At 32.4% G+C, this 20,892-nt stretch overlaps 1 protein-coding gene across 3 annotated transcripts; it reads right to left on the bottom strand.

Moving 5' to 3' along the window:
• Positions 1-1,106: 1,106 nt before the first annotated feature.
• On the bottom strand, positions 1,107-20,641 carry LOC114753217 (short-chain dehydrogenase reductase 3b-like). Of its 3 annotated transcripts, none has more exons than XR_003740979.1 (2): positions 20,592-20,628; positions 1,107-1,453 (listed from the first exon to the last, which is right to left on the bottom strand). XR_003740979.1 is itself a non-coding variant. In XM_028941880.1 (2 exons), exons 1-2 carry the CDS (start codon positions 20,606-20,608, stop codon positions 19,749-19,751), a joined length of 783 nt encoding a protein of 260 aa, XP_028797713.1. In that variant the 5' UTR covers positions 20,609-20,641; the 3' UTR covers positions 19,518-19,748. The 3 variants fall into 3 exon arrangements, 1 of the variants encoding a protein (XP_028797713.1); XR_003740978.1 differs by lacking the exon at positions 20,592-20,628 and adding an exon at positions 1,750-1,835; XM_028941880.1 differs by lacking the exon at positions 1,107-1,453 and adding an exon at positions 19,518-20,514 and having other exon boundaries at positions 20,592-20,641.
• Positions 20,642-20,892: the final 251 nt, after the last annotated feature.

The raw sequence follows: 20,892 nt of genomic DNA on the forward strand, positions 1-20,892 counted from the left end.
GAAGGGTACACAATTGGATGACCTTTTTTTGTTTTTGCCCCAAATTTAGCTGCATTTATTTGAGTTAGCTCTACTTTGGTGTGAAAATCAATTTCCCAGCAGGAAATGGTGACCTTGTATGAAAGATTTTGTCAACTTGGTCATAGCGCCAATGGATTTATTTCAGCAGATTTGTTATTATCTGTTCCTGAGTTATTGTGGGAACTCCGCAATTCTTGACGCTTCTACATGATAGGTGATTTGGTTAGTTGCAGAGGCTGCTTTAGATGATGGATGGTTTGAATTTTAAAAACTTTGTAGCCTTCTTGTCTGCATTTAGTGCCAACGCAAGTGCACAACAAAAACAGAACAACGTATGGATCAGTTGTACTGTTTGGTAGTTTCACGTGTTCTTCATACTTGTGTGGCTGTTTTAGAAAATTCATAGGTGGATTTGGTCTTAGAAAAACAAGGCATATACAATCATGACTAAACATGTAAATATTTCAGAAGGTTTAGTTCTCGGTGATACATTAATCTATCTAAAAATCTCTTGTTAGTTTATTGATGGGAGATGAATGGAATATATTTCTCCACCGTCGTCCTTTTCTTCCTCGTCTATCTTTCATATTTGAACCCTTATCTTTCATACTTAACTAATTTGATTCTATAGATTGTACAGAGATGATAAAAGAGCCATAAAGGGGAATTAAAGAGCAACATATGGCTATTGAAGAGCAAGAGAAAACGATTTTAGAGAAAAATAAGGCAATACAAGGCCTCACGCCAAGAATAAAGATGCACTATATTATGGAAGTGGGGCTATTTGTTGTCATTTTACTTTTGTTGATTGTATTCATGTAATAATTTGTGGTTTTATGTTGGAAAGTAAGCCATTTTGAAGCTGTTTTGTAGTAGCAAGTATGATATACTCTGATGCTGTCAAATAATGGTGTAATGCCCAGTGAGACAAAGACAAATATAATCAATTGAAATATATTTCATCAGTCTGATTTTGGGTAACATCAAAATGCGTAATGCTGTCGAAGCATATTGTTTTGATGCTGTCAAAATATGCTTTACATAATTTCACTTCATGAGAGGGGACTACAAACCAAGCACATGAATTTTTATATAAATTTTACATATTCATATTTAAAATGGTTCCAAACAGATTTAACCTTCTTCAGATTTTATTCAAAATACATCCAGAATAAGCAAGAAGTTCCCAATACATTCAAAATACGGAAAAAGCTTCCAAAACACATCCAAAAGACGCAAGAGGTTCCAAATCCATCCAAGCTAATGATTCGCCAAGTCCAAATTTCTTGTTTTTGCTCATTTCATCTGGCTCATAATGTTTAGACCCCTTAGTCACAGCACACTCCTCTTCCAGGCAAGGCCGCAGCACTTCTCTTCAAGATCCCAGTTACAATGTACGAGGCAATCCCTTCGCCAGTGTCATGACAGGGGACTACAAACCAAGCACATGAATCTAAAATTTAATCCCTTAAAAACCAAAGAAAAAAGTTAAAATCTTGTGAAAATGGTTAGGTGCTCAAAAAATAGATATAAATTGGTATCAATATTTTCTAATTTTGATGTAAAATCTCATATATATTCAGGATCTTGTTTATGAAATGGGGATAGTAGTCATCCCTCTGATACATTCATTTATGATATTTGTCATACACATTTTTACAGAATAGTTTGTCTAAGAGGGTTGGCCGATTAGAGGCTTGTGTCTGGGATTAATTTCAGAACTCATACCTTAGCTTGGTCGACATTGATTAGAGCTGTGGTTTCCTCGATGTGCTGCCTTGCTATTCTGAAAACCCAGGATCTGAGTTTGGGCACCCAGCGTTATCCAGATTTTATAGGATCGAGATTCTCAGATCTCCTCTACCCTTCCCCTTCTCTACCTATCAAGATACTCTCCTCCACCCTTCCACCCTCTCCCCTACCGTTCTTTTCCCTACATCACCTGGAAGGCTGGAACCCACAGCTTTTTTAAAGTAAATATTTATTTTATTACATGAGATTAACAGTGTTAAGATTAAGAAACTAAAAAAATACATTTTTTAAATTTAAGTAATAAAATTGAATTTGATATAAGCTTAGACAATCAAACTACAATATAAATGATGATTAGAAAAACCATACGCATTCTTCTTACAATTTTTTAAGTGAAGTTTTCTCTCCAATATATATATTTTTTTTAATAAACAAAAGCAACCTTACATCAAGCCCCCTCCATCGCGTATCTCTGTACGATCAGAATCCAAAATCGCTGTAAGTTCCCTAGGTGCAGAGACAACTACATGAAAACCACTAAAAGTCGTAAGTCCTTGTTTCGCCAGGTAGTCAGCTGCTTTATTGCATGCCCTATTCACGTGTTGAAGCTTAACTGTTCAGTCACGACACAGCATCTCTAAAATCTCCTTGAGGACTTCGTAATCCGCGTGATGTTCATCTGGATGAGCAGAGATCAACTTCAAAGCGTTGCTCGAATGAGATTCCAGTATAATTCGCCGGTGCCCGCTATCCCAAGCAAGTCTGAGTCCATGCAGACATGCCCATATCTCCGCATGTAGTGCATCGCCAGCCCAGACATTAGATCCATTTCTTTCCATGTCAATCTTTGGCATTAAGTCATTACCGCAGCAGTATTTGTCTCGAATAACACGGACCCAAAAATCATCCTGACAATGAATAAGTTTCCAGCCAAGTTTCATAAGATGGGCACGGTTCTGTAACTGTGCATGTCTCAAGCCTAGGCTCCCTTTAGTTTTAGGTTGACAAACCATATCCCAAGCAACAAGTGATACCTTCTTCTTGTCTTCTGTATTGACCCAGAGAAAGCTTCGGTTACACTTATCAAGAGTCTCACATGAAAAAACGGAAGCAGTGCCGTTTGCATTGTATAGCTCGAAATTGCAGAAGAGACAGAGCTGATTAATGTCGTTCTCCAAGCAAGAGACAGAGAATTTGTCTTCCAATTATTAAGTCAGTGCTTCACTTTTTCAATGGTCTCCTTAAAAGAATTTTTATTTGCCCTTTCATGTAGAAAGGGAATACCCAAATACTTGTCCAAATCAGCTATTTGTGTAGATCCCATAAATGAACTAATTTCTGCATATGGTTTATATGAGGTCAAAAGTAGACGCGTGTTTTCGAAGAATTTACCTTCAAACCAGAAGATTTATAGAAGATATCCAAACACTGATTAATCGTCTCTACCTGTTTTAACAAATCTTCCGAAAACATAATAATATCATCCGCAAAGAAAAGATGAGAAATAGGTGGCCCATTTTTGGTGAGGATGATTGGCCTCCATTCATCATTAAGCAGTTTTTCTTGACTAAGATGAGCAATGGCCATGAAGCCTCTTGTCCCTTTCATTGTACGCATAGAATGAATTACCTCTTGTGCTATTATAATATTATCAGTTCCATATCATTCTGGAACAAATCCACGCTGACTGGGAGAGATAACTTGAGGAAGGAAAGCTTTTTAGCTACTATCTTGGTAATCACTTTATAAACCACATTACAAAGACTTATTCTGCAAATCTTTGAAATATTCAGGTGGATTTTTTGGGAATTAGAACTACAAAAGTTTCATTAACCCTTCTAATATCTGACGGATTAGAAAAAATGTGTTTTACAAAACTCACCAGCGATCTCCCTCTAGTACCCCACTGAGTTTTCTTTCTGACAAAGTGTGTATTTTTCTCTCAAATATTTTTCTTGGAAATTTTCTCTCAAAAAAGTATGAGAGAATCTCTAATATAATATTATTTTTTCCTTAAAATTTTCTAAGTGAAGTTTTTCCTCTTTGATTAAATGTGTATTTTTCTCTATCCAATTTTTTCTGGAGAATATTTACTAGAATATTAATTCATCTTCTGTTTTCTGTCAGGTTTTCCTCTCAAAAAATTGTAGATAGGAAAACATTTTTCTAACATCAAAATGCGCATATTCTCTGTAATTTCCTCTCATGTTTGTTTTTCTCACAGTTCAACTTCGAGAGGAAAATAGAAAACTAAAATAACAGAAAGTCCTGTACCAATTTTCAGAAAGTTTCTGTCGGTATTTTTTTCCAAAAAAGTAATTCCAAGAACAAAATACTACTACCTTCGGTACTTAGTATATGATCTCTTTTAATTTTTATTATGATTCTAAATATAATACCCCAATCCACTTTGTCTTTCATATTTATCCATTTTTTTTATTCTTTTTAATAATGATAGTTCTAACCAATATACTTGATTAATAAGAATATTGTATGAAAGAGAACACCTACTAACTAACTAAACTTATTTAATATATTCAAATTAGTTAACTAGCACTTATATATAAGACTGGACATAGTATTTCTTTTGAAAAGTCAAACAAAACTGTTAAAAAGCTCTCGTTATGATCCGTATTTGATGGCGAGATCAGATCTCCTAATATCTTGTTTAATTTGACGACTTCCCTGATCCCTTTTTCTACCCGAGACGGCTATTCTTCCTTTTCCCTTAATCACATTATCCGCTTCATGAAAACCATCCATTTGCATAATGTCTTTCATTTCTTTCAAGAAACTACTTATTGTTCAATCTCAGATAAGAATTTGGTGATCTGCTCAGTTTACATTCTACGATCATGGCGTCACACGAAAGAATATGAGGAAAACTTGTCCTTGATTCTTTACGAAGTTGTTCTTGGAGGATCATGGCCAAATCCCAAACCTAGCTACCTGTTAAAAGATTTTCCCAGCTTGGGCACTACTCATTGATTCCTGCATGTAATTACAGAGCAAAATTTCATACTGGGATTTCATTGCAGTACTCTCTTGTATCACAGAGACAAGGTGTACGAGGTAGTTCCAACAGGAACTTATGTAATCCATTTCTCAACGGGGCTAGGAGATTTTACTATGTCTATATTGTGCAGAAACAACAACGTAAGCCACGACGTCTTAGACGCTGGTTTCTTGTTGGTTTGTTGACAGTAATAACATGTTATTCAGGGTTTTGTGTTAAGGTATATTATGATCATTCGGAAATCTTTCCCTATCACAAACGGACTCGTTTAATTCTCTTCTCTGAGTCTATATTGAGGAAAAATAGAGAGAAGTATTTCAGGAAAAGAAAGAGTCTTTTGAAGACAGACATTGCCTGATACACACCCTGAAAGCAATACGGTGAGACGAATAGCTTAGGACATGATTGATGCATACGAGGTTGAGATCCAATGATAAGGTTCACAACTTAGTACTACGTTGTCACATCTGAATGTATCAAAGTGGGAGGTGTTCGTGGTGAGTGGTTCTGGAGATGCCTTTTTATGTACCGTGTGGGAAGATTGTAATGTTTGATTGGATGCTTGAGCATATCACCAGTGACGCAGAGATAGCATTCCTCGTTGGACGTGAGTTATATAACAATACTACCTAGGTCAAGTTACTTATGCCTATTATGTTAAATTCTTGAGTTAAAATTTTGGGTTAAGGCGTAGGTTTATCCCAAAAGTTTTCATTAGCTTGTGAAAGTTGTAGAGTGAGTGAAGAAAGAGTCAGATTCTCTCTATTTTCATCTTTATATTTTCATTTTCTCTCTTTATCAATATGATGTGTTGATTCTAGTCACGAGTGGCATGAGTGGCTAGTCTCTTTTATTCTTGAGGACAGATGTTGCGGCTTAAATCCATGCTTTAACCTATAAGAGTTGTAATGAGAGTTTTAATTTTTCATATGTAAGTTTTTATGATTTTCTAGTTTAGATTTTGAAACCCTTAGATGTGGTTCTTTTGATTATTAATGTGAATTTCTTTTTCAATTATAATTTGTAAGCTTATTTATAAATCCGTTTTCCTCTCATAATTATTTCATGTTATTATAATGTTATTTTTAGGGTTGCATGAAAAGTTATGAACTAAGTTTAGTGCTAACTTACTTTTGAAGAATATATCATTTAAATATTCTTGTTTTGAGAAACAAATTGTAATTCGAATTGAATTTCACATGTTAAGTAGTTCTGAAAATAATTGTTTGGTTGATATTTATATACTAGTTCTAGGTATAGATATTATTTAAATAGTTATCACCTACGAACATGTTCACCTAGGGTTTATAATTTGACTTAATATTCTTCTCTTTATAAACTCTTATTAACTTTTTGGACCGTGACCATCAACATTAATTTTTTTTTTTTGGCACGGGGCAATATTACAATGATTTTAAATTTTCAAAGTACATTTGCTTCTAAAAAATTTTTTAGATACCTAATGTTCTTGAGTGAAAACTTTCAGGATAAATTTACTTCTTAATACTAAAATTTTTAAAATATTATTATTAAAATGTAAGCCCAAGTAAAAAATAAAAAAGGAAATGAGGCTAATTGTGATTAAAGAATTTGACAAAATAGATATAAGAAATTTCATATGAGTATTTCCCCTATATACACACACAGGGTGTTGCAGTCGTTTGGGTCCTTATTAATTATGTATCTTCATCTTTGGTATGTTATGTTGTTTTAGACTGGGCATATCTTGGCTCGACATTCTGCTGAAAACTTGACAGTAGCATATTGCTTTGCAGCTATGAAGACCATACTCAATCGAATCAATCCAATTGGCTTGGGGGATGCATTCATGTATAACTATGTTGATTTGGTCATGCGTATCTTTTGGAAGTAAGCTATATTCACTCTCAATTACTAATTAATTTTGGACATCTTTTAGTTGGCTCTATGACTTTATTGTCAGGTTTGGATGTGTTGAAATACTATATCCATTCCTTGATAAAAGATTAAGTTGGAGGTTAGATTCGGTCTTAAATATAAGACTTCAATTTACTTTGTCACCTAATTTTGTAATTTTCATATTACTATCTTTGATTTTTAATATAAAACTCAGTTGAGCTGTATACATTCTCTCCTTTGTTTGAGAGAGAGATTCGTAAGAATTAGAAAGCGAATAAGTAGGCTCTTGAGACTAATTTAAAGAGATTGAAAAAGTTACTAATTAATTACTTTAAATATTTATATTTATTATTTTTCTCCAAACTAATTTATCTCACTTGTAAATTAATATATAATCTAATAATGCACGTAATTATTTTAAAGAGATCATGTAACATATGTTATAATTAAATAATTTAATAACTTTCTTAATCTTTTCAAATTGGTCAATTGGATTTTATTAAAGAACAAAAGTAGTATTAAAGAGTTTCCTACCAAAAAGTAATTTCAACACATTATAATTAAAGAGAGTATTCTAGAAAAGTCAGTACACAGATTTGTTACAAATAACAATTTAACCAGTTTTTTTTTTAATATATGCAAATTAGTTATATGGCTCTTGTATTAAGGAGTGAGGGTAGTGGTAAAATTCTCATTCTTTTTTTTTTTTGGTTGGAGATAAAATTCTCCTTCTAAAAAAGTACGTAGCATAGCCATTTTGTGATGCAATAATGCGATGTGCTTGTTTAAGGCAACAGTTTGAAGCAGATTACATTGGGATGTGTTTAAGTGCTGTAGCTGGATATGATCCCAGGGAGCCTCCGAAATTGTTGGAGAAGATAGATAAGTTTTCGACTTCCAAGATTTCTCACCCAACTCCAAAAATGAGGGCAGAATTTCTATCATCTCCTAACACCATGAATGAACCTCTTTCTATATACTTACGAGCATGTATAAAATAGGACTTAATTTACCTCCATGTTTGTTTGTTTGTTTGGTGATTGGGAGGTTTATGGAAAATTATTAATTACTCCTCTGGTCCTAAATATAAGATTTATTTTATAGTATAATTTATATTACAAAATGGGTCTTACATTTAAAACCGGAGGAAGTATTATGTAACTTTATTATCCGTTTAAAATTTTCTTCATTCTCAGCCTCCTTGTTTCTATTGAAAACAATGATCGATGGCAAAGAAGAAGAATTGTGACAGAACAAGAAAAGAAAAAACAATATGATGCAAAGTATGAACAAGGAAGAAAAATAAGATTAGCCTTTCTTACCGTAAAAAGAATAATACATACAAGAAATGGTGAATTCTGAGCCTTTTTGAAAATAAAAGTGGAAGGGGAAAAAACAACCGAACCATGATAAGGGTATAATGGTCAACTTAATTAAATTTTATGGACCAGAGAATGGTTTAATGCTTCTCATCGCCAATGGCTACTAGGCTGTGTTTCCTCTTCTTTTTAAGCCTTTTAATTCAAAGACAAGATATGTCAAGATATTATAGTGTATCCCATATATACAAATAAATATACAGTTACACAATATCCATATTATAAGTCAATTTAATTAAAATAATCTTAAATATAAGCTTCAATTGACTAATTTAGAGAGATTAATTAACTTTTAGCGGATGACTACAAAATTTTTACTGGGTATTAGGTGCTATTGGCACTAAAAATTAATTAATTTACAATACTGAGTGCTGAAAATGTTCTTTAGAATGCACTAAAAATTCATTAATGTAAAATACTGGGTGCTACTAAAAAAATATTTTATAGTACTAGTACTAGATACAATTAAATTCAAATAAAATTAATAAAATTAAATTTAAATAAAGAAAAGAAAGAAAGTTGGTATCTCATCGAATCGATGAGGGAATGTGGATTCCTCCCTCTCAAGTTTCTTAGGATTTCTTAGTTAGTTATTTGAAGATTTCAAGAAACTTTTTAGTAATTAATTTTTTGGATTGGGATTTTAATGTATTGTTCTCTTATTATTTTTTTCACAGGGTGGCATTCTAATTTTTTTCGTTGTTCGTAGGGTCTTCGTTAAAAAGCCGCTGTTTACTCCTACTCCTACTATTTTGCTTGTTACTCTGCGCTTCTTTCACTGCTGTTTTTTTTTTTTCACAAAAAGGTTTCAAGGAGTTAGGTTTCAATGGCTCATCAGAGCCATGGTATACTTTTAGCCTTAAAGAGCTTACAGAAATATTTACAGATTATCTACCAATAAAATCCTCACATCAACAGTGGGGTTCTAATTTATGATTTTATGGGTTATAAATCGATTTCTTTGCAACCAGATCAACTTCTCTGTTGATTTCCTATCATTTTTTAATGTTGTCATAGAAATAGACAAGAGACCCCTAAAAAGAATGGATGACCGACAAAAGTTCTTTTTCTTTTTTTCTTTTTGGTTGATTCGGATTAAGTAGCCTCAGCATAGAAAAAATGAAAAGATAAGAGAGGGCTTGGGTAATACTCTCCCACCTTTATTATAAGTTTCAAATAATTAATTTATAGATAATAAATAATTAGTTAAAATTAGTTAAAATCAATAAATAAGCTAGAAATATATTGTTATTTCCAAATATGCCCTTATAATAAATGAGGAAAAAAAGAAAAGAGAATATGTGGGAAAATATAATAAGAGATATTATGGCAAAAGAGAGAGAATGAATAATTAAGGGCAAAATTAGAAAAAGTGAATTAAATGTTAAGACAAATACCAAATTGAAGTTTATAAAATGGACCATACTACTCCCCCAATTTGAAGCTTATAAATAGGACGGGAGAGAGTATCATATCTGGTCCTTAATATAAAAACTAGTTTGAATTTTAATTTGGTTTTAAATATATGACATCAATTCACTTTGTCTCTCATATTTATCTATTTTTTCTAAAGTAGTCCTTATAGTAATTGCACATCTTAAAGATTCTATTAAATGATAGTTTTAGCCAATACATGATTAGCAAGGATATTTTAAGAAAGCTAACAACTAATTATTTCAAATAACTACTCCCTCCGTCACTTATTATAAGATCTTTTTAACTAAATTATATTGTTTAAGAAAACAATTATAATTAGTTAAAAGCAATTAAGATGTAACAAATACATTTTTTTTCCAAATATATCCTTATATATAAATGGATAGATGTGAAAGAGTAATAGTGAGATGAATAAAGAAAAAGAATGTATTAAATGCATTAAATTATGGGAAAAATAAGTAATAATACATTAAATACTCGGACAAAATAAAAAATGGTCTTATAAAAAGAGATAGACCGATTCAAAAAAATTAGATCTTATAATAAGAGACAGAGAGAGTAACTCAATAAACTTTCTTCATATATTTCAATTAATCAATTATCTCTTATATTAAAAACCGGAGATAGTGTTTAATTGGGAAAATTATTTTTTTAGTTTTAAAATTTTTATACTCAATTAAAACTCATTCCTTAACTATAGTCGGTATAACTTAATCTTTCAATTTTTAAATCACTTGCTTAATCTATGATTTATTCGTTTTCAATTTTTTTTCTTATTCTTTATAACTCATTACAAGTTATCATTAAGTCATCCTACATGATTAAAAAAAAATACCATTAAAAATTCTAATTCAACATAAAGTGTTGCCTTAGGGATCAGAAGGTCATTTCATTAAACAAAGCCAGTTCCGTAATTAGAATCAAAAGCAGTCAATTTCTAAAGTAGTGTGGTCAATAGAAGGATCTCAAATAACTAATTTAAAAGTAATAATATGTTATAAATATATTTTTATCTTCAAATATATTCTTATAATAAATGAGAAAAAGAATAAAAGAGAATGTATGAAAAAATACGATAAAAGAGAGTATGACAAAAGAGAAAGAATAAATAATTAACGGCAAAATTAAAAAAAACATTAAATGTTAAGACCAACCCAAATTAAAACTCATCAAATGGACCATATACATTGTCAAATTTGAAACTTATGAATAGGAGTGGAGAGAGTATTTAACGAAGCTGCTGCCAGAGGTGTTTAGGGATTTTTCCAATATATGAAAAGCAACATTTCCATTTAAAGAAGTTTTAAGGGAGAATTATCAAGAAATCCTAAAAAATAAATTTAATTACTAAAAAGTCCTAGTGACAAGTGATCACTCTAAACTACTTGTCATTCTCTACTCTAAACTTGGCATTGCTTACTTTTTACTTGTTAATAAATTTTAGAGTAATTAAATCCTATCCTTAAAACCTAACTGTAATTCTCCCAAGTTTTAATTGTTTTTTTATAAGAAAAAGATGAAGTACTTTATCTCTCATATTTATTTATTTTTTTAAAGTAGTCCTTATAGTAGTTACACATGTTAAAGATTCAATTAAATGGTAGCTTTAGCTAATACATTATTAACAAGGATATTTTAGGAAAGACAACACCTAATTATTACAAATAACTAACTCAACAAACTTTCTTAATCTACTTAAATTAATCAACTAGCTCTTATATTAAGGATTGGAGGTAGTATTTCACTGGAATTTTTTTTTAGTTTTAAAATTTTTATACTCAATTAAAACTCATTCCTTAACTATAGTCAATATAACTTAATCTTTTAATTTTTAAATCACTTGCTTAGTCTATGATTTATTCCTTTTCATACTTGGCAATTTTATTCTTACTCTTTATAATTCATTACGAGTTATCATTGAGTCATCCTACATGATAAAAAAAATACCATTAAAAATTCCAGCTCAACATGAAGTGTTGCCTTAGGGATCAGAAGGTCTTTTCATTAAACAAAGCTAGCCATCGTAATTAGAATCAAAAGCAGTCCATTTCTAAAGTCGTGTAGTGGATGGAATGGAAGGATCTCAAATAACTAATTTACAGATAACAAATAATTAGTTAAAAATAATAAATAGGTTATATATATTTTTGTTTTCAAATATATTCTTATAATAAATAGAAAAAAGGATGAAGGAGAATGTATGAAAAATGTGATAAAAGAGAGTATGACAAAAGAAAAAGATAATAATTAAGAGTAATATTTAAAAAAAATGTTAAATGTTAAGACCAACTCAAATTAAAGCTCATCAAACGGATCATATACATTGTCAAATTTGAAACTTATAAATAAGAGTAGAGAGAGTGTTTAACGGAGCTATAGAGCTCCCGTCAGAGGCGTTTAGGGATTTTTCCAATATACGAAAAGCAACATTTCCATTTAAAGAAGTTTTAAGGGAGAATTATCAAGAAATTCTATAAAAGAAATTTAATTACTAAAATGTCTTAACGACAAGTGATCAGCCTGAACCTATTGTCATTTCCTACTCTGAATTTGTCATTGCTTATTCTTCACTTGTCAATAAATTTTAGGAAAAATGACACTAGGGTCCCATGGAACATAAAATGCTACAAAAAAGTCCTAGAAAATCCAATAATAAATCTGAAGTCCCAAAGAGACCTTAGTGCAATTTAATAAAAGGCTGAAAAGACATCTCCACCCTTGTAAGAAGCACCCAAAGTTGTTGAAAATTTGCTCTGTTTCAACCTGAAAATCGACACTTTGTTTGCAAAAGCGAAGAGGAAAAAAATACCTAAACTTCATCATGTTTCTTCTTCCTTACTCCCATCTAAAAATCTTGCCCACTCCACTAACATCAACCATTGGCAAAAAAATGCTTGTGTTCTTTTGTTTGATGTGTATTGGTCATCTAAGTTGGGGTTTTATTATAAGTGGCTAGAGTGATGATGGGGGCTCTATTTCTGGATGTATTGTGGGTGGGTTGAAGACAATTTTACTCTGTTTTGGTATGATTCAACAGGAATTGATGAAAAAGATGAAGTTTGATGTGGGTTGAAACCCTTACTGCGAAATAGGAGAATAAGTTGTTAATATAGGCCGCGATAGTTGTCAATAGAGCTCCTTGACTTGTCACTGATCACTGTGTTGTGCAGGTGTATATTAATTGGTTTTGTCACACTTTTGACACAATGATGATGAGCTTCTATGCCCTTAGCTCACTGACAGAGGTTACAAAAGAAGGAAGGAGAGACAATGAACAAGGGTGAGTAGTCAAATGAGGTAAAAGAAGAATATGGGCAAAAAGAAAGGCCTTTTTGAACCTAAACAAATGATGACAAAAGGATTTTTTTTGTAGATAGAAGTGATGACATGAACTTTTTGGTAAATGTCATGATATACACAAATAGTTCATTTGATACTAGATACATGCAGTTTTATGTTTTATTTTTAATGAGTCGTGAAATTGATGTAATTACATTTATATGAAGTTGTGAATGAAAGCTGATTATATATTACATTCTGATACATAATCAGTTGTCATTATCTGCACCTCTCATTGTCAATGCACCTTTCGTCACTTGTCACTCGTTGCACCATCAAGTGTTTGTACCATCACCCAAACCATGGTTTGGGAAAAAATCACCCAAAAACCAAAACCATGGTTTGAGTCAAAACCATGGTTTTGGAAAAAGCAAAAAAATTTTGCTTTTGGAAAAAAAAGGGAGAGTGTGAGAGCCTATAGGATATGTATCTTGTTGTTTTTTTTATAAACATATTTTTTTATAAATATATTTAATCTTATATCTTATAAATATATATACATATTAATTATTTATTAATTATATTATCTTATGTATTATTAATTATGTTAATAAAAAATATATTATCAACAATTTTATTCCTCCAAATTAAAATATATCATAAAATATATTTTTTCTGTAATTATCATATTAACTTATGCCTTTTTTAATAATTTGTACATGTAAAAAGTGTTTCTGGTAACAACTATCCAAACACTCTCACTGCTCAGAATCACTTTTTCACAAAATCTATTCTTCAAAAAATCTATTCTCCCCAGAATCTATTCTCCAGAAGCTATTCTCCAAACCATGGTTTGGTTATATCCAAACACCCCCTAAGTTTGAAAAAAAAAAAAAGTGATTTTAAGTTACATACTACTAAACAACATCATATAATATCACAAATTCTTCTAAACTAATACATTTTTGTTATAATGTGATCTAGAATTGCTAATTAAAAGTCAATTATTACTGATGAAAATTATGAAATCTCTTGTCATTAATAGCACTTTCACTTGTTAATGGCAGCATAGTGACTTGCCAATCACATAATTATAACTTGTCAATTTATTTGTTCATATGAATCTGCTTAAGTTTTTTAAAAAAGGCCATTTAATTGCAAATTTGAATCAATATTTCTTGCATCAATTGTTAATTTCTATATTCTGACTTATTCATAGTAATACCATAACTTGGCAATTCTTCTGCTAATATATGTAATTTTGAGAATTGGTTTGCTTTTTATTTTCAAAAAATAAACAATATAACCATAACAAGATATGAACACCACAATAATCACTTAAAAAAAAAAGAAAATATGTAAGGATCAGGTGGTCTTTATTGTAAATCACAGTAAACAAAGTAACTTAAGTTAACAAAAAAAAAAACTCACATATTAATCTAGATATTAAGTAACTTGAACTCACATTTTTTAAACCTATATCAGCGGATAAATTGATAAGTAATAGTGCAATAATTGATAAGTCCTACTGAAATCATTAACAAGTAAATGTGTCATTAGTGACATGTGATTTTATAATCTTTATCAGTGATAATTAGCTTTTAATAATGATTCTATATCACATTATAACAAAAATATATTAGTTTAAGGGAATTTGTGATATTATATGACGTTGTTTAGCTTTGTGTAACATAAAATCACCTTCTTTTTTTTTTCAAACTTAGATCAACACATAAATTGACAACTGATGGTACAATGAGTGATAAGTGATGAAAGGTGCATTGACAATGAAAGGTGCAGATAATAACAACTGATTATGCATCAGAATGTAATATAGCCAACTTTCTTTCACAACTTCATATAAATGCAATTACACCAATTTTAAAACTCATTGAAAATAAACATAAAATTGCATATATCTAGTATCAAATGAACTATTTGTGTATATCATGATATTTACAAAAAATTCAAAGAGGCCTTTCTTTTGCCCATATTCTTCTTTTGCCTCATGTGACTGCTCACCCTCATTCATGGCCTGTTTTTCCTCCTTTTTGTAAACTTTGCTAATGAGCTAAGGGAAGCTCATCATCATTGAAGCTCATCATCATTGTGTCAAAAGCGTGACAAACCAATTAATATACACCTGCACAACACAGTGATCACTGACAAGTCAAGGAGCTCTATTGACAATTATCATGGCCTATATTGACAACTTATTCTCTTATTTGGCAATAAGGGTTTCAACCCACATCAAACTTCATCTTTTTCATCAATTCTTGTTGAATCATACCAAAACAGAGCAAAATTGTTTTCAACCCACCCACAATACATCCAGAAATAGAGTACCCATTATCACTCTATCCACGTATGATAAAACTCCAACTTAGATGACCAACACACATCAAACAAAAGAACACAAGCAGTTTTTGCCAATGGTTGATATTAGTGGAGTGAGCAAGATTTTCAGATGGGAGTAAGGAAGAACATGATGAAGTTTGGGTATTTTTTCCTCTTCCTTTCTGCAAACAGGTGTCGATTTTCAGGTTGAAATAGAGCAAATTTTCAACAGCTTTGGGTGCTTCTTACAAGGGCAGAGATGTCTTTTTAGCCTTTCATTAAATTGCACTTAGGTCCCTTTGGGACTTCATATTTGTTACTGGATTTCCTAGAACCTTTTTGTAGCATTTTTTTGTTTTCTGTCAGGTTTTTCTCTCAAAAATTTTATATAGGAAAACAATTTTCTACCATGAAAATGCGCATAGTCTCGGTAATTTCCTCTCATGTTTGTTTTTCTCACAGTTCAACTTCGAGAGAAAAATAGAAAACTCCCCATACAGAAAGATTCTTTTTGAAAAGTTTGGACAGGTGGCTAGTGTGATTGGATACATGAGAGATAAAATCTGTGAGATAATTGACAATTCCCAAAAATTATTGAATTTGCTTTACAATGATTCTCATCTGGGAATTTGAGCAATTCTTCTGCAATATCCTGGACCGTACTGATCATCTTCAAAATTCATTTCAAGAAACTCCGTCTTTTGACACCATCAAACAAAACAGTTAAAAAGCTCTTATTATGATCCGTCATTGATGGCGAGATCAGATCTCCTAATTAATATCTTGTCTAATTTGACGACTTCCCTGATCCCCTTTTTCTAACTGAGACGCCTATTCTTCTTTTTCCCCTAATCACAATATCCACTTCATGAAAACCATTTGCATATCATCTTTTATTTCTTTCAAGAAACTACATATTGTTCAATCTCAGCTAAGAATGTGGCGATCTGCCCAGTTTACATTCTACGATCATGGCGTCGCACGGAAGAATATGAGGAAAACTTGTCCTTGATTCTTTACAAAGTTGTTCTTGGAGGATCATGGCCAAATCCTAAACTTAGCTACCTGTTAAAAGCTTTTCCCAGCTTGAACACTACTCGTTGATTCCTGCATGTAATTACGGAGCAAAATTTCATACTGGGATTTCATTGCAGTGCTCTCTTGTATCACAGAGACAAGTTGTACGAGGTAATTCCAACAGGAACTTATGTTATCCATTTCTCAACAAGGCTAGGAGATTTTACTATGTCTATATTGTGCAGAAACAACAACGTAAGCCACGGCTTCTTAGACGCTGGTTTCTTGTTTGTTTGTTGACAGTAATAACATGCTATTCACAACTTAGTGCTACGTCGTCACATTTGGATGTATCGAAGTGGAAGGTGATCGAGGTGAGTGGTTCTGGAGATGCCTTTTATGTAACGTGTGGGAAGATTACGTTGTGATGTTTGATTGGAAGATCATATCAAAGTAGGAGGTGTTCGTCACATTTAAAACTCTTATATGCGGTTCTTTCTATTATTAATATAATTTTTTTAAAATTATAATTTGTAAGCTTATTTATAAATTTTTTTTACTCTCATGATTATTTCATGCTATCCCAGTATATTATTTTTAGGGTTGCATGGGTAATTATGAATTAAGTTTAGCGCTAGCTTACTTTTAAAGAATATGTTGTTTGAATATTCTTCTTTTGAGAAACAAATTGTAATTGGAATTGAATTTCACATGCTAAGTGATTTTGAAAATAATTATTTGGTTGATATTACATACTAGTTTTGGGTATAGATATTATTTAAATAGTTATACGTCAATTTAATTAAAATAATCTCAAATATTTAGTACTAACTTCTGTCTTTAATATAAGATTCAATCGACTAATTTAAAAAAATTAAGAAAATTAAATAAATATTATATTGATCATTTTTTTAAAACTAATTTGTTGGGCTTATAAACTGATATGTAATTTAATGATACATGTGTGTGTGTAAGTATTTTAGAAAGATCATGTAATTCCTTAATTTTATCACATTTGTCAACTGGATCTTATAACAAGGATCAATAATAGTATTATAGTAAAATATTAATTTCTATTTACTTTGATGATTGGTAATTAAGAAACATCTCATGCACAGCCAGAGTGCAAAATTTTTCCCAAAAATTACAAATTCTCAAGGCTTTGATTATATATCCACTCGCCCGCAAAAACACACCCATCCATATTCTTATGCTTAATTTTTTTTTTGATGTCTTAAATTCATTATTTTTAGTGTATTCAGTATTTGAAAATATTTTTTCAACAGCACTCAATATCTTAAATTAATAATTAATTTTTAGTGTATCTAACATCTTGAAATAATTTTTTATAACACCCAGTGCCCTAAATTAATTAATTAATTTTTAGTGCACGCAGATGTGCTACAAAAATTTTCACTAAAATTAGTTAATTTAGAATATTGAGTACTGCTGAAAAAGTTCTTCAAGATACACTAAAATTAAATTCAAATATTTTATAGTGCTAGATACAATTAAATTCAAATAAAATTAATAAAATCAAATTAAGTATCTCATCGAATCGATGAGGGAATTTGGATTCCCCCCTCGAGGTTCTTAGGATTTCTTAGTTAGTTATTTGAAGACTTCAAGAAATTTTTTGGCAATTAATTTTCTTGATTGAAATTTTAATGTTATTTTCTCTTATTATTTTTTTACAGGGTAGCATTTTAACTTTTTTCACTGTTTGCAGGGTCTTGTTAAAAAAGCCTCTACTGTTTACTCCTCACTCTTACTATTTTGCTTGTTACTCCCTGAGCTTCTTTCTCTGCCATTTTCTAGTGCTGTCACAAAAATATAAAAGAGATAGTTAAAAAGAACTAGTTGAGTTGAATCTCGTTCAAGTATCGTATTTCTTGATTCCGCAGCAAGTCAGTGAGGTCCAATATACATAAATAAATTCAACCTCGAGCAGAATTTAACTTGAGCAATAGACCAATCCAAATAATAATATTTAAAAAAGAAATTGTGATGCTTCAATTGCAAGAAATCAATTCTAAGTTTCAATGACGGAACCATTTTCGAGAGTACTCCAAATTAGGAGGATGTCTCCATCGCCAGCAACTGGTCCATAGCTGGGAGGTGCTCACATGACCTTTTTAAGGCAATGCAGTGGCGTCTACTTCATGATCACCAGAAGGCTCTCATGCATATCTGCTCTCATACTGTCTTCGGGAAACAGCTTCTTTATTTTCTTCCACACCACCCATGAGGCTCCTATTAATTTAAGGCCACTCCCACAATGCCAAAACACACGAAATCTAATGTCATGTTCAGATTACCTCGTTTCGGGCATCCTGGCGTTTAATCTTGCAGAAGAGGAAGAAGAAAGAAAAGCTGTGGAAGTCGCTCGCTTGGGTTATAATGGCCAAGCACTTGGTGCGTGACTGGTAGTTTTAGTTCTGACCAATGGGTGGGTGCGCAGCGAACTGACGAAGCACCTGGTCTTGCTATAAATAGTAACAATGTCACAATATTAATTAACCTCGCACATTGTTTTACTATAAATCTTTTTTTTTTTTTTAAACTTCTAGTTATATGTCACTGCAACGTTTAATTTGTGTTTTGCATAAAATTTAAAGACCATTTCTTCGCTCTAATATATATGACCTAATAATTGATAAACGAAATTTGATTACGCGTTAGAATTTTGAGTCACTTTGTCTCTGTATTTAGTTTTTTTTTATCACATTTTTCTTTTTAATTTCATAATATTTCATATCCTCTTTATATCTCCCATCTAAATATCTTTATTACAAAGTGAAGTATTTTTCAAAGAAAACCGACACATAATTTTTATAGATAAATAATCAAATTACTTAATTTTCATGAATTAGGTAATTATAAAATCAAAAACATTATATTGTAATACTCAGACCTATAAATATCATGACTTTTCATAGTTTTTTATGCTTACGTATAAATAGATTTGACATTTTATAGTTAGTCTTTTTCTCATTGAAACTATTTAAATCAATTCTCATTAGCTTACAATTCAATTAATTATGTTTATGACATTCCTATATATGTTGTACTACAATGACTTTTGTACCTGTAAAGATTAAACTCATGATGATTTGAAATTTCGTGCTTTGGATTATCAAACCCCTCCTTGTATGATAATGCATGGGCAACCTCTTTTGGATTTGGGTGGGTGTAGGATGAACTGATGAAGCGCTTGCTCTTGCTACAGAGGGGTTGATATTATATTGAAATTTAAATTAGTTAGTAATATTTAATAAATATCACCTGGCTGTATTAAAAGAAACAATAATCATGCCTATCAAACTTCAATTTGTGCGTGGATTTAATCTGAGTGAAATAAGACTCCGGGCTAATTATTATATGATGAGGCATGGATTTATTTGAAGCACAACAATTGGTTAGGAGGATGAATATAATGCATCGACCATGATAGGGCAGTCGATGTATATAAACATTAACTCTTTTGGGAAGACAGCTAACCCCAAATTCTAGAAATAATGAGAGATAAAGACCTTATTTAAATATACTTCACTCACACACTCTTCTCCCACACCTTCAACACATCAATCACAGAGGCAAAAAGCCAACGTTTCATGAAAGTTCTCAAGAAATCAAGGGAAGCGACTAATGACAGTGAAGCCTCCATCGATGACCAGATTATGTCCACTGATATACACAGATTCATCCGAAGCAAGAAAGAGGGCAGCCTCAGCAACATGGGAAGCCTTCAATGAAATACCCTTCATGTTAGCGCAAGAATCGGCAAGGGCTTCGGTTTCATCTACCCCCTTTTCAAGCGCTTCACATACGAGAGGGGTGGCGACAGCATATGGCGCCACGCAGTTCACTCTGATCCCATAAGCTCCGAGCTCGCAGCAAGCAGAGCGGACGAGGCCCACCAGAGCATGCTTCGATGCGGTGTAATCATGGGGAGCGCATCCGGCCACACAACCAGCCACGCTGGCCGTGCAGATGATGGAGCCACGGATGTTATGAGCCACCATGGCTCGAGCCGCTTGCTTGATGGTGGCAGCCACGCCGCGGACGTTGATGGCCATGGTTTTGTCAAATGCCTTGAGGTCTAGGTTCAGTATGTCTTCCATGGAGCCTACGACGCCGGCGTTGCTAAACATGACGTCGAGGCGGCCGTATTTGTCGACGGCGAAAGCTGTAGTTTGCTCCACCTGTTTCTCGTCGCTCACATCACAGTGATGGTAGCTCACTTTATGTGGGGCCAACGAAGCTGCGAGTTGGTGACCCAGTTCGTCTTGGATGTCTGCTATGACCACCGATGCTCCGTTTTCCGCGAATAACTGCACCGACTCTTTTCCGATCCCACTGGCTCCTCCGGTTACTATGGCTACCTTACCCTCCAACCTGCAGAAACCAGACGAAATTATTCTCAATGTCATCGGCAATTTCCAGTTCATTGTCTGGCTTTTCAAAACTCATACCTTAGCTTGGTCGACATTGATTAGAGCTGTGGGTTCCTCAACGTGCTGCCTTGCTATTCTGAAAACGTGGGATCTGAGTTTGGGCACTGAGCGTTATCCAGATTTTATAGGACCCAGATTCTCAGATCTCCTCTACCCTTCCCCTCCTCTCCTCTACCCTTCCACCCTCTCCTCTACCCTTCTTTTCCCTTCATCACCTGGCGGTCGGCTACGTTGCTGGGTGATTGGATTGTCTTTTCCTTTTGTGGAAGTGAGAGTATAATTGAATTCACTGGTCCACACTTTCCAAATTTAGTGCTGT

The sequence above is a fragment of the Neltuma alba genome, unplaced genomic scaffold (genome assembly GCF_004799145.2).
Source record: "Neltuma alba isolate B1F8T4 unplaced genomic scaffold, ASM479914v2 tig00007784_pilon, whole genome shotgun sequence".
Taxonomy (NCBI): domain Eukaryota; kingdom Viridiplantae; phylum Streptophyta; class Magnoliopsida; order Fabales; family Fabaceae; genus Neltuma; species Neltuma alba.